The following is an 11547-nucleotide window of genomic DNA, read 5'->3' as shown; positions in this document are numbered from 1 at the left end:
TGATCATGTGAAATTGAATAAATTGGCGCGAATACTAAAAAAAAAAAGACCCAGAAAAACTCTAACCCAAACAAAGCCTAACACACCGAAAAGGGGGAAAAACTCAGAAGAAAATTACCAAAATTCTCTTTCTTTTTTAATTATCTACAGTATATGGTTTTGATCAGTAGCGAAGAAATTGGGATAGAGAAAATAGATTGATTTGCACTTGGTGATTTCTCTTTCAACTGATGTTTCTCTTGCATAAATGTGATTGCTGTTTCGATTACAAGGGACAAATTTAATCGGAAAAAAAATTAACATTTGTCAAATGAAAAATTAGGGTTTATATTCTGAACACTCACACTCACACTCACTCTCTCACCACCCAAAAGAAAAAAAAGATGGGTTTTCTTCAGAAATGGAGAAAACTGTACTGCTTTCTACGGAATCAAAATTTGTAGAAATGCAAAAAAAATCTTATTCTGTTGTCTGCAACAGAAAATGGAAGTCTGATCTCTGACGAAGGAGGGGCGGTGGATCCACGTCGGATAGATTGATATCTTGGAAAGATTGTGATATCTCATCCATGGAGAAAGGTATGCTGCAATTTTGAAAATATTATTTAGTGATTGTGCTTGCTTTGTTTTTCAAGTTCTATAGTCTTGATTATTAAGCTTCGTTACCTTGAATCCACGTCAAGCAAGAACGTATTGTTTGGTGTACTAATTGAATCTTCTACTGTCATCACCTTCATCTTTGCAATCACCTGTGTGCAGATAGTTCAAATCCACCGTTTATGAAACACGTAAACCTTTCAATGTGGAGATAATGATTGATCCTAATATATGATGCCGATAGATGATTTTCTTGGGGTTACGAGATCAATGATATGGAATTATACTGGCAAAGTCTGCGTATATAGATCTGGCTAAACCTGTTTTTCGATTATTTCGGTATAATAAATCTATGCAAACATAATTTCCCGAAGGAGAGCTGAATGATGCTGATATGAACAAAATGATAGCCATTACCTCTGAAGATAATCCTTGGGTTCCATATTTGTCATCCCAAAACATGGTTCCAATTCTATATATTTGTGCGATGCTCAATACCTGATCAAAGGCAATGAAAATGGTAAAAAGAAAAGAAAACTTGATATGGTGAAGTTGTATATATGTTTTCACTGTTTTAATTGAGAGATGAAATGATGAATAAAGCATAATCTTATTGTTTACCGGGCAGAGTTCGTTCGTGATCTCATCCAATGACTTGTGAGTTTTCTGATGCAAGACCTGAGAAAGTTAAAGCATGGTTTAATCATTTATGAATTATTTGAATTTAATGGCAAACTGAATAAGATCTATTAAATCGTACCAGAAAAGCTACAGCTTGTCTTATGTGTTGGAGCTCGCCCCATGAGGATCCAGCACACTACATCATGACGGGAAAGAGGTGAGATTTCATCTGTTTTCAATTAGTTGAACTTCTTGACATTATTCTGCTAGTATTTGTTTTTTCATAGACATGCTTACCTCATTTGTTACTCTCGCACACCAATGTTCTAATTCTTGTAAACCAGCTTTTACATATTCACCATTGCTAAATGAGCAGCATTCACGGCGGAGTAGTAAGCTACAAACGGCAAAATGATAGTTGTGACATTATTTATCAGATTGCAAACTTTAAGTTCTGAAATTCTTTACTGTAGTAAGAATGGAGTAGGGATAATTCCTTACCTATTGAAGAGCTGAGCATTTATGAACGAGAATACCTGGCTGAAAATTTTCCTGGTGATTGTAGAAGGAACCTAAAAACCAGATCCATTTAAAGAAAAATAATTTTCATTAATATTCATTAGCTCAAGCAAAGAAGATGAAATATAAGAGCTCTGCTTACATAATTTGCTGACAATATCCCCATGGTATCATCCAAACTGCGGACGATATTCTGCCAGTGTATGCTAGAGCCCTGTTGTTTTGATATGATATGTAAATGGATGTTCTTAGACGACCCTTTTATTGGTCTGATCCTTGCAGCTCTTGGTGCCTGTTTGCGGCATTTTAAGATATAAATACCGAATCTTATGATTTATTGGTTGGTAATCCCATGGAGTGGATTGCTTACTTGGATACACAAATTGAGAAATGGACTGATCTCTTTCTTTAAGCCATCACGAATCATCCCATATATTTTCTCAACACAGGCGGTCAAGTGTTGCTTAAACAATAACGCCGGGTATTTAGCTTCGATTCTTGATTTTAAAATCGGATTACCCTCCATCCCGCTGTATCCACTAGATAGTCCGGTGGTCATAGAAGATGATCGCACCTGACAGAATGACGATATATATTTAATATATGTTTACAGTTTATTTGGTAATTGATTTGCATCCAATGTTTTTACCTGTGCCATTCTAGCAAACAGTGTGATTGGTGAACTCCGGTTACGTTTTGAAGACAATGTCGACGTATTGCTTGCTTTGATTGTTCTTTGTATAAGAAACAAAAGAGTTGAAGTTGTTGACAGCCAGTGGGCGAGATTATTGCTGTTCTCCTGGTTCTGCACACAAGAATAGCCTTAGAACCTTGTTTACGCTTACACTTTTCAATAACGATTTAAACAATATATTGTAATCCATAAGTTAGTTCTACTACCTCTATTGATGATTGGATTGCATGAATAATCCTATCAAAAATATTTGTTTTATCTGCTTCGAAGGATCTCCACTGAACGAGTGCTTTGTACACAATACAGGCAGCAACAGGCCTGTTCTTGTCAAAACGATTGTCTTCAAGGAGACATTTGATTAGTGCATCGTGGTTTTCCTGATGCATGAGGTACAAAGATTCATAAGAATGCAATTATAAATTTCATGCCTGTAAAGCAGCACCTCTTTTTTTTTTTTTTTTTTTTTTTTTTTTTTTTTTTAATTACCGTTAATAAGAGATGGTTTTCAAATGATATACCTGCTGCTTCTCTGTCAAGGATCTCTGTTTAGTGAGGCGAATGGGAGTAGCCTCAGGATCCTGCAGACGAAACAACTTTCATATTAACTGATATCGCATTACACTAGTGTGGAAAACTTGTTTATTTATAAAATCTTTGCATAGAATCTTGGTTTACGTTAGTTACGTGCTGTTCTACATTTCTTATTGGATCCTGGTCTGTCGTTTGAAAGCCATTAATATGAGTCTGATATCCATTGTCCAAATCCTGTGATTACAGAAGCCATCAGTTAATTGGATATTACTGTAGCAATTAGTATAAACAAGTAAAACCTTATATACCTTTACAACTTGGTTATGAGAAGTTGATATTTGCTCCACAACCACTTCTCTACTGTGGAGAACCCTATTCTCAGACTCCAAATCTCTTATCTTTACTCTCAATCTGGAAAAAAAGCCTTTTCAGATTTCGATCATGGACTGCCTTCAAGAACTTATCTAAGTGAACAGATCTATATTTGACAACTTCAAGTTGTAGAAAGTTAGCCATGAAAACTTATATCTCTCGTTTTGGAGGAAAAATGTTATGACCTTCCCACTAATGGTAGCCCAGATTTTTATCAAGTGCCACAGGAACAAATATTTGAAATCTTAAGCTGAAAAGTTCGTTCTTTATATTCTTACACTTCCATTTCCTCAGTGAAGTCCTCTTTAGCTGATGCAGCCAAAGCCTGCTGGCGTAGAACCTGATTCTCCGATTCAAGAGTTGATAGGTTCACTTCTAGTCTGAAGAGATGTTAAGTGGAATACAGTCATAACATAGTTAACGACTATGATAACTGATAAGTTCAGATACGCAGATAGCGAGAATCACATACCTTTCAATGGTTTCCTGTAATTGTGAAGCTCTGATCTGTGATTCTTCTGCTTCTTTAAGCCTCTCATGTCTTTCTTTTTCCACCTCGGAGTAACTCTGCTCAAATTCCTCTACCCGCTTCTTTAGTTCATTAATGATTTCCTGCGCATTTGCACTTGATATTAGGTTGCATGCTCTATGCGTGTGAAATGTGCTAGTTTCTAATGTTATCTGAAACGGGAATCGAACAGTGTGTTGGAATATATCTACATGTATTTCTGTCTCTCTCATCATTGTTTCTCCTTCTTCTAAAAATATTATTTAAAGATCATCATTTCATGATTTTATGCTATCATCATGTATCTATTTTCAGTTTTCTTTGTGTGTGTCACTCAGTCATCAGATATCCACTTCGTTTGAGTTTATTCATCAAATTCTCCTCTACCAGTCATTTGTGAATTATGCATCCTTCTAGATATATTGCGCTGTATTGCATGGCTCTTCGATTTTAGATTTGTTAATTTTATTCTTCCTACGTGATTATGGTCGAGGGATATAGATGATTTTTGGCTCTATATATAACATGTATGATGTATCAAATGCTCTTGCTTGTAATCATGATTACTCTAAACGAAAAGTACTGCCCTTACAAATGTAGTGTACCTCAAGTTCGTGGTTTTGAAGTGTCAATTGCTCCACCTTTATGTTATCAACAACAGGCACCTCTTTGATAACTGGCGGGGCTTGTTCGATTGCTATCTTGGCAGCTTCTCTTTCATGAACGATTGCGGCACGTGCTTCGATAAGCTGCGCTTCCATATCTTGTAAAGCATTCTGTAGTTTTGCTACTTCTTTCCCTTTTGCTTCTTCAATATCCACCTGCCAGATGATCATTGTTTTAGGACATGTATAAATTAAATCCTTTTTGTATACCACCACAAGTTTAACTACATTTTCAGATACTTCAACTAGCAAATGGAAGTTATCTTGTTTCTATCGACTACTGTGTTTTATGTGCTTTGCACTGACCAGCTAACATTTTTTGGACGAATAGTTGGCGATCTGTTTGCTAATATTTACTGACATTATGTCAAATTTTGACACTAAAAAATGATAAAAGTAGTCTTTTATCTACATCATCTTTTGAGTTTTTACTGTAATTGGAGAGTGTGTTTTAGTAATACTCGTAAGTGCTTCTCAATGTCTAATCTCCATGTTAACTCCTCGACACGCTTTTCCAGCTTGTCCTTTGCTTCCTTGAGTGCTCCTGTGTCCCTTGCTGCCTGCATTCATAGAATTTTAACATTAGCTATTAACCGCTGTGCACTTTTTAGCAGTTATAGAAAATGCGGGTGTGGTTTTATTAATAGGATATGCTGACCATCCTCAGTTTTCGGAGCTCCTTCCTTGCTAACCTCCCTCGCCATAGGCATTGGAGTGAAAGAGTGGACTTCTTCAGCCGATTAAATGCAGAAAGTGCATGGAAACTTCTACATCGTGTCTGAAAAAAACGAAGATATGTAAGAAAATGAATATGGCACCAAGGTGAGCCTTGGTGAACATGACTTGCTTAAGGCACAACAGACTACAAAGTTAATCAATTGATTCATCTAAAAGATGCAGATTTGTGTAAGTTTCCTATCGTCCCTAATTTAATTCTTTCAAAGTTTATTACCTGAATGATGGTTGCTGCTTTGTTTTGTCTTCTACGTCTGAACTCATTTCGTGCTGCCATTGCTCGCAAACCAGTTTGAATAACTATTGCTGCTCCCTGTAATTTGGTATAAGATCTTCTCGATGCGTGAGCACGTGCATGTTTCTGTATTCGGATTGAAGCAGCTTCTCTCTTCATGATTTCATAAAGCATACGTGCAAGTCTTGCTGTATAAGCAACCAAAAAACAATAAAAACAATTAATCTAGTTTTTTTGAGAATTTCATGTGAGCTAGTGAGCATTTCCGTTTCAACATATGCCACTCGATTACCTCTCCAGAGTTTCTGGATATTAATGGAAGCCCTTCGTAGGATAATAAACTCCCTTCTGGTAAGGTGTGTTCGGATCTGCCTCTGAATACGTTTTGCTGCATGAGCCAGAACTTCAGCTCTTCTAGCGTCTAATTCAGCCATCTGCCCTGCTCTAAGAAACACCTTGCTTTTTCCAATCTGAAGCCCATATTTCAGTAAATGCTAAATAGCAAAGCATATGCATTTTTTACCTATTAGTCGATACATTAGTAATTATTAGATTAGGTACCTGATAGCCACGTAAGCCCATTTTGTCGCATATTTCAATGCATGCCGATTTTTCATCAAACCTGTAATGCAGAAATCAATAAACATGTGGTTAAGTAAGAGTATAACTATTCCCCTTGGTATTCTTAATTTGTAATGCCACGGGTATGCATGTTTGAAATACGCCAAAATTAGATGGAGATGGCGTTGCATACCCATCCACAACATCTGGTGCTAGCATTCCGAACCGGTCTATGAACTCGTCAAATGTTCTTTTCGTTGGATATCCAGCACAACTTATTCTTATGGCCTCTAATACACCCTGTCACAATTTCCGCAGACCGTTTGTAAATGCAAGAAAACAGGGTATCAGCGTATTTTAGAAACTTGAAATACTATCACGTATCAGAGATGAACAAGTAGCTTACTCCACATCGTAACTGGTTTAAGACATTGTAGTTCTCGAATATTCCAGGCTTCAGAACTGCATTGGGCTTTACACATCTAATATAATGTGGCTCTGTTGTGCTCAGGGTTTCCATCAACGATTGTAGTTGTTGCTGCATATTTATGATTGTTATCAAATGTTTGTGGCTATTAAGATTCTCGGAATTGGACCGTCGCGCAACTTTGCTGAAACACTTACCTTGAAGCGCGCACCGATGGAAGAAAACTTGGACTGCTTTGACGTTTCGTCGGGCAATTGAGGGAAGAGATTTGCAACAAACGAGCACTTCGAATCAGTCAAAAGAGCTTGATGTTCTGCAATAACATAGTCCTTATTCTTGTCCAGGAAATAGTCAGCTTGATAAGTAACCTGTTTTGCCAGAATGGTAAGATAAAAAAGAAAATGCTCTGCTCGAGACTAATGAATCATTTGTCCATAAATGTGCATACATCACCAGCATAATGATTTATTGTAAAATCAGTTCGAGCAAGTTTTGGCTTGCTAAAGCGTTTGTGTCCTTTATAAGTCTGGTACATCTTCTGCGCAAATGTTTCGTGAGTTGCTTTCGGAAACATGCTGCAAATATGAAAAACATCAGCTATATATATATATGTACGTCGTTTTTCAAATATGCTAGGTATGATAGAATCTTTATCAAATAATAATGCAGGTGTCTTATGGTTGGGGCGTTCTGCTTTTCAAGCGTTTCTATAGTATGAGATTGCGAATAAGAGTCGCTTACCAGGCTTCATCAAGAAGAGCAATTATTCCTCCTTGTTTCTGCAGGTAAATATCCAATGTGATTCACAAGTGTATTGTTAAGGCTATGAATTTGCTCTATTACTCACTCTTCTCTAGTGTAAGAGTCTGCTGCACTTACCTTTTCAATAAGATCTAAGACATCTTGGTTGTCTACGAATTCAACATAACTCCAGTTTATTTCCTCTTTTGTGTACTCTTCTTGTTCCATCTTGAATACATGCTGTACGTACACGTGTTTGTCCAATTTAATCAGCTTAAATATTCATGTTCATGAGATTGAAAGTATAGTTGGTTGGAAATTATTAAGATGAATCTCGTCGAACCTGATTGAAATGCTGTTGCAGCTTTTCGTTCGTTAGGTTAATGCATAGCTGTTCAAAACTGCCATATTTAGGTTAAGGGCAAGTTAGTGTTGATGCAAAACCGCCTCGAGTAAGTTAAAAGAGAAAGTACCTGTTAATTTTGAAGCTCTCGAACCCATAAATATCCAGGACCCCGATTATGCTTTTAGCATTGGGATCTTGACCAATAGAATTGTTTATCTTGTCCACAATCCTGTCATCATAATAGACAAGCAATATGTATAGTCCTTTCTTATTTCATTATTACATTCAATCAAATTTTTTGGTTGTCTGAATTTCTTGATCATATCACACGAACATCACTTTGTCATCCATACAGAATTGGATTTCACTTACCAATCAAATAATCTGGAATACATTGTCTTTGCCAAAGCATCTCTGCTTGTGACAGCTGCAGATGGATCGAGTGGTTTTGTGATGCTTCCGTCTGGAGTGACAATAACACGTTTGCAAAGAGAATCTTCCAGCGCCTTCTCGCTACACCTGCACAAATGCAAGTCGAATGAAAATATTAAAATTGAAATATTACAGGTTAAAAAATTCAAAATGGAGTGCCGAAAGTGAAAAATAGTACTGACATAAGCAGCTCTGCTGCTGTCTGAAGGTGATGGCGAGCCTTGTCATTTTTTAGCTTGGAAGAATCCGTTTCACTCCCCTTGACGAACTCAACATTCCCTAAATGGAGTATCGCAGCCACAACACGGAATATAGCGTCCTACTCATCAAAGTTCAAAAACAAAAAACACAAAGGCTGTAAGAAAATTATGATTATTGATTACTGTCCATTGTCCAATTCTGTCTACTCCTTTATATTACACACCTGTTCATCCTGGCTGATTCCAACTATATCCATGGCGTTTCTCGTTTCCAGGTACTCTCTGGCATCGTCTACATTCGACACTTGATAACAGCTACTTTGATTTAGATAGTGAAACGATCTCGGATCTCCGAGTTTGAACTTCTCTGCTTCCTGCAGAGATAACGGTTACTTTTAGCAGTCTATATATATATATATATATATATATATACACACACACACACACACACACACACACACGAAGGTCGTCTAAATTTTTCGTTCTTATATAAAATTTCAGTCACCTCTGGTGGAGCTGCGCAAAGCATGTAGAAGCAATGGTAATTCCTCTCTGGATCGGAGACTTGGCAAACACGCGATCTTTCCAGGAGATAAGTTCGTACCGCAGCTCCTGATATCTTACCGTGCTTATCGAATTGAATCTCTACAAATTTGCCAAAACGACTGGTACACAACCCCACTCGGCCATGTGAGCTTCTTGTGGTTAAAACTTGAACATGAGAATATTACGGTGTTAAATACCTGGAGTTGTTATTTTTAACGGTCTTTGCATTCCCAAATGCTTCTAGGACTGGATTGGACTGAAGAAATGGAACTCTTCAGTTTTCTATGAATCTTGCAATAAGAAATGCTGTTGTCGAGTGACTAAAGATTTGAGTTAATCTTTACTCACCTCGAGAACCTGTTGTTCGACTGTTCTCCCTTCTGTACCGGATCTCCCGCCCATGAATGCAAGATATCTCATTAGCATTTTTGTGGTCTCGGTTTTTCCAGCTCCACTCTCTCCACTCACCAAAATAGACTGGCTTCCGTGTTCATTAATTATCGACCTGAGGTACGGAAATTAGCTCTGTCAATACGCAGTTGAAATTCAATAAAAAATACGATCCTCTCCAAGAACGTACCTGTAACAAGTATCTGCAACTGCAAAAAGATGCGGACTCAGCTCTCCGAAAGCAGCTCCTTTATATTGCTGCATCATGTGGATATCGTACAAATGCGGCAGTCTACAGAAAGGATTCACCGCTATCAGAATATTCCCCGTGTAAGTCTGCATATTTCACATTAAGATTTTTATGGTCTATTCTTTGATGAAGCAAAATTTATAATCAATCGGTGAATAAAACTTACGTATATCTCATTGAGAGCAAACCGAGAAGCAAGGTTGTATAGTACTCCCGGTTCGTGGAGATAAGCTAGCTTGGTCATATCATCAACCCCACAAGGGGGTGCTTCTGTGTCTTTTGGGTATATGCTTTTAATCGCTGCAACTATCTGAAATCGAGAATTATTTCAAACGTTTGGATTTAGATTTGCAAAGTTTCTACAAATTTAATGAAGTGATAATTAACTTACGGTTTTCCCAGTTGTAGTGACTATAGTTGCATTTGTTCCTTTGATTTGCAGCACTTCTCCATCGATCCAGGCGAGTTCGGGATCCTCGGTCCAGACGTGGGACCCGACTATAATGTTTACTGGAGTACCCTGAACCATTGAAGAAGCAGAAAAGATTGTTCTTTTTTTCTTTTTACTATAATTTATATAAATATAGCAGCTAATGCATGTGAAATGGAACAATCACCAAAAACTCACCATTTTTGATCTCCCTGTGAAGGCTATACGATCATCGAATACTACAAAACGAGAAGAGACTGCTCGGTTTTTGTTCGTCTAGAGAGAGAGAGAAAGAAGGAAAGGAGAGAGAGAGAAAGAGAATGAGAAGGAGAAAAGGAATGTTTTTCAATGCAGACCAAAAGCAGAGGTAGTAATGAAGGTGGTGAAAACACAAAAGCAAAAGGCAGTGCAGCCACCCCCCACCCCACCTCACCCTACCCCACCACACCACCTGTCAACTCTTCTATTCTCGGTCCACGTCAGATGCTGATGTGGCATCCTACTTTTGGAAGGTAAGTAGTGTGCTAGAATTGATTGTACAACAAGATCAAGCTCATTTAGTACAACTCCAAAAAAAAATGCAGGTATGATTGCATCCTGCAAAATGATGTGCATCACCAGCCAAAAGTAGTTGGTGCTACCTCCAAATGGGGGGTGGCAAAAATGATTTAATTTTTGTTCTCTTTAAAAAAATGGTTGGCCCCCTTTACCTTAATTTTCTCTTTTAATAAATGGGGTTTACAAAGATTTGCAGAAAATGACATTCCTGCCCCTGTGTTAACCTCTTTAAAATTATTGCACTTTCTCATTTTAATACTTCAATTAATCTCTCTTCAGTTGAGCAGAGGGTCTTTGTTATTGAATTTCTAGTACAGAGTTGGATTATTTTATATTATTTAAAAAAAAAGAGAGAGGAAAAGATAAAGGAGAAGAATAATGTATAAGAATCACATGGGGATTCTAGTTGTAAAGATTGATCATCATAGGATTGCAGTTGCAGGCTGTACTGCTACAAAAAAACATTCTTAAATTTGGACACTTTTTCTCCTCTGACTGGAAAAGTTGATACATTTTATTACATGGTAAATTACGGTCACCTCTGGGTTAACGTTAAATTACAAAAAATTCTCTCTTGTTTGGTATATTACTTATTACGACCACTCATTAAATATGAATCTTCTTACACATAATAAACCTTTATTGTGTCATTCAACACAATCTTTTAAATTCCGTAGATTGTTGTCTACTTTCTACTCGTTTTGTGTAAAAATACAGTTTTTAATGCACCGCAATCTGATATTTACAAGTGAAGAGACACGTCTCATGATTATATTGTTTCAAAGTGTGGAGCTCGAATGGGGTAAAACGGGCACAAACTGGAGAATATTCCACATAATCTAAAAGATTTCACTAAATTTAATACCGCAGTAATGGACGTATAAGAAAGATTCATAGTTAAGGAGATAGGTGACTGTAATTACCCGAGGTGGTTTTTTTTTTTTTTTTTTTTTCGTAATTTGACATTATCTCTACATATAGCAAGGTCCCACAATTTTAATGTGGGGCTTGAAATGGACTTTTTTTTTTTTTTTTTAATTATTATTAATTATTTATAATAGGGTCGGTGGAGAATGTAGGCTCAGAGTTGAAAATGTTGATTATGTTTATGGATGGATCTAAGTGGGGGGTGGCCATTCACATGCAAATAAAGCTACATTCTAATGGGACCTCTCTTCATAAACCCTTCT

At 37.1% G+C, this 11547-nt stretch overlaps 1 protein-coding gene and 1 long non-coding RNA gene across 5 annotated transcripts; one reads left to right on the top strand and one right to left on the bottom strand.

Annotated features, from left to right (window-relative positions):
* Positions 1 to 215: 215 nt before the first annotated feature.
* LOC105964332 (myosin-12) lies at positions 216 to 10503 on the bottom strand. 4 transcript variants are annotated; one of them, XM_088812635.1, is made up of 40 exons: positions 9998 to 10503; positions 9761 to 9889; positions 9536 to 9679; positions 9310 to 9455; positions 9078 to 9234; positions 8927 to 8985; positions 8689 to 8848; positions 8408 to 8557; positions 8166 to 8302; positions 7924 to 8070; positions 7679 to 7780; positions 7549 to 7606; positions 7344 to 7445; positions 7206 to 7243; positions 6913 to 7039; positions 6662 to 6832; positions 6444 to 6575; positions 6231 to 6337; positions 6038 to 6098; positions 5769 to 5946; positions 5459 to 5664; positions 5165 to 5284; positions 4968 to 5066; positions 4447 to 4662; positions 3806 to 3945; positions 3612 to 3713; positions 3270 to 3372; positions 3106 to 3195; positions 2949 to 3008; positions 2637 to 2807; positions 2386 to 2541; positions 2107 to 2310; positions 1879 to 2028; positions 1719 to 1789; positions 1515 to 1614; positions 1357 to 1413; positions 1218 to 1274; positions 1014 to 1094; positions 666 to 748; positions 216 to 583 (listed from the first exon to the last, which is right to left on the bottom strand). In XM_088812635.1, the coding sequence occupies exons 1-40, from the start codon at positions 9998 to 10000 to the stop codon at positions 460 to 462; spliced, it is 4698 nt and encodes a 1565-aa protein (XP_088668761.1). In that variant the 5' UTR covers positions 10001 to 10503; the 3' UTR covers positions 216 to 459. The 4 variants fall into 4 exon arrangements, with proteins under 4 accessions (XP_088668761.1, XP_088668771.1, XP_088668759.1 ...); XM_088812645.1 differs by having other exon boundaries at positions 3115 to 3195; positions 9998 to 10455; XM_088812633.1 differs by lacking the exon at positions 9998 to 10503 and having other exon boundaries at positions 9761 to 9898.
* Positions 453 to 2811, top strand: LOC148772444 (uncharacterized). The gene is made up of 2 exons (XR_016029473.1): positions 453 to 578; positions 1360 to 2811. It is a non-coding gene; the product is annotated as an uncharacterized LOC148772444 (long non-coding RNA).
* Positions 10504 to 11547: the final 1044 nt, after the last annotated feature.

The sequence above is a fragment of the Erythranthe guttata genome, chromosome 2, assembly GCF_056151865.1.
Source record: "Erythranthe guttata isolate IM_541 chromosome 2, IM_541, whole genome shotgun sequence".
Taxonomy (NCBI): domain Eukaryota; kingdom Viridiplantae; phylum Streptophyta; class Magnoliopsida; order Lamiales; family Phrymaceae; genus Erythranthe; species Erythranthe guttata.
Note: the sequence above shows the minus strand (reverse complement) of the source record. Positions and strands in the feature narration are given on the sequence as shown.

What these genes read in the sequence shown, in the direction of transcription:
- LOC105964332 (XM_088812633.1), bottom strand. Translation starts at nt 9,898, where the DNA reads ATGGTTCAGGGTACTCCAGTAAACATTATAGTCGGGTCCCACGTCTGG. An exon ending in TATTCCAGATTATTTGATTG is followed by an intron (nt 7,781 to 7,923) that starts GTAAGTGAAATC and finishes TTATGATGACAG; the next exon opens with GATTGTGGACAAGATAAACA. An exon ending in CCCAAGGATTATCTTCAGAG is followed by an intron (nt 749 to 1,013) that starts GTAATGGCTATC and finishes ATCTGCACACAG; the next exon opens with GTGATTGCAAAGATGAAGGT.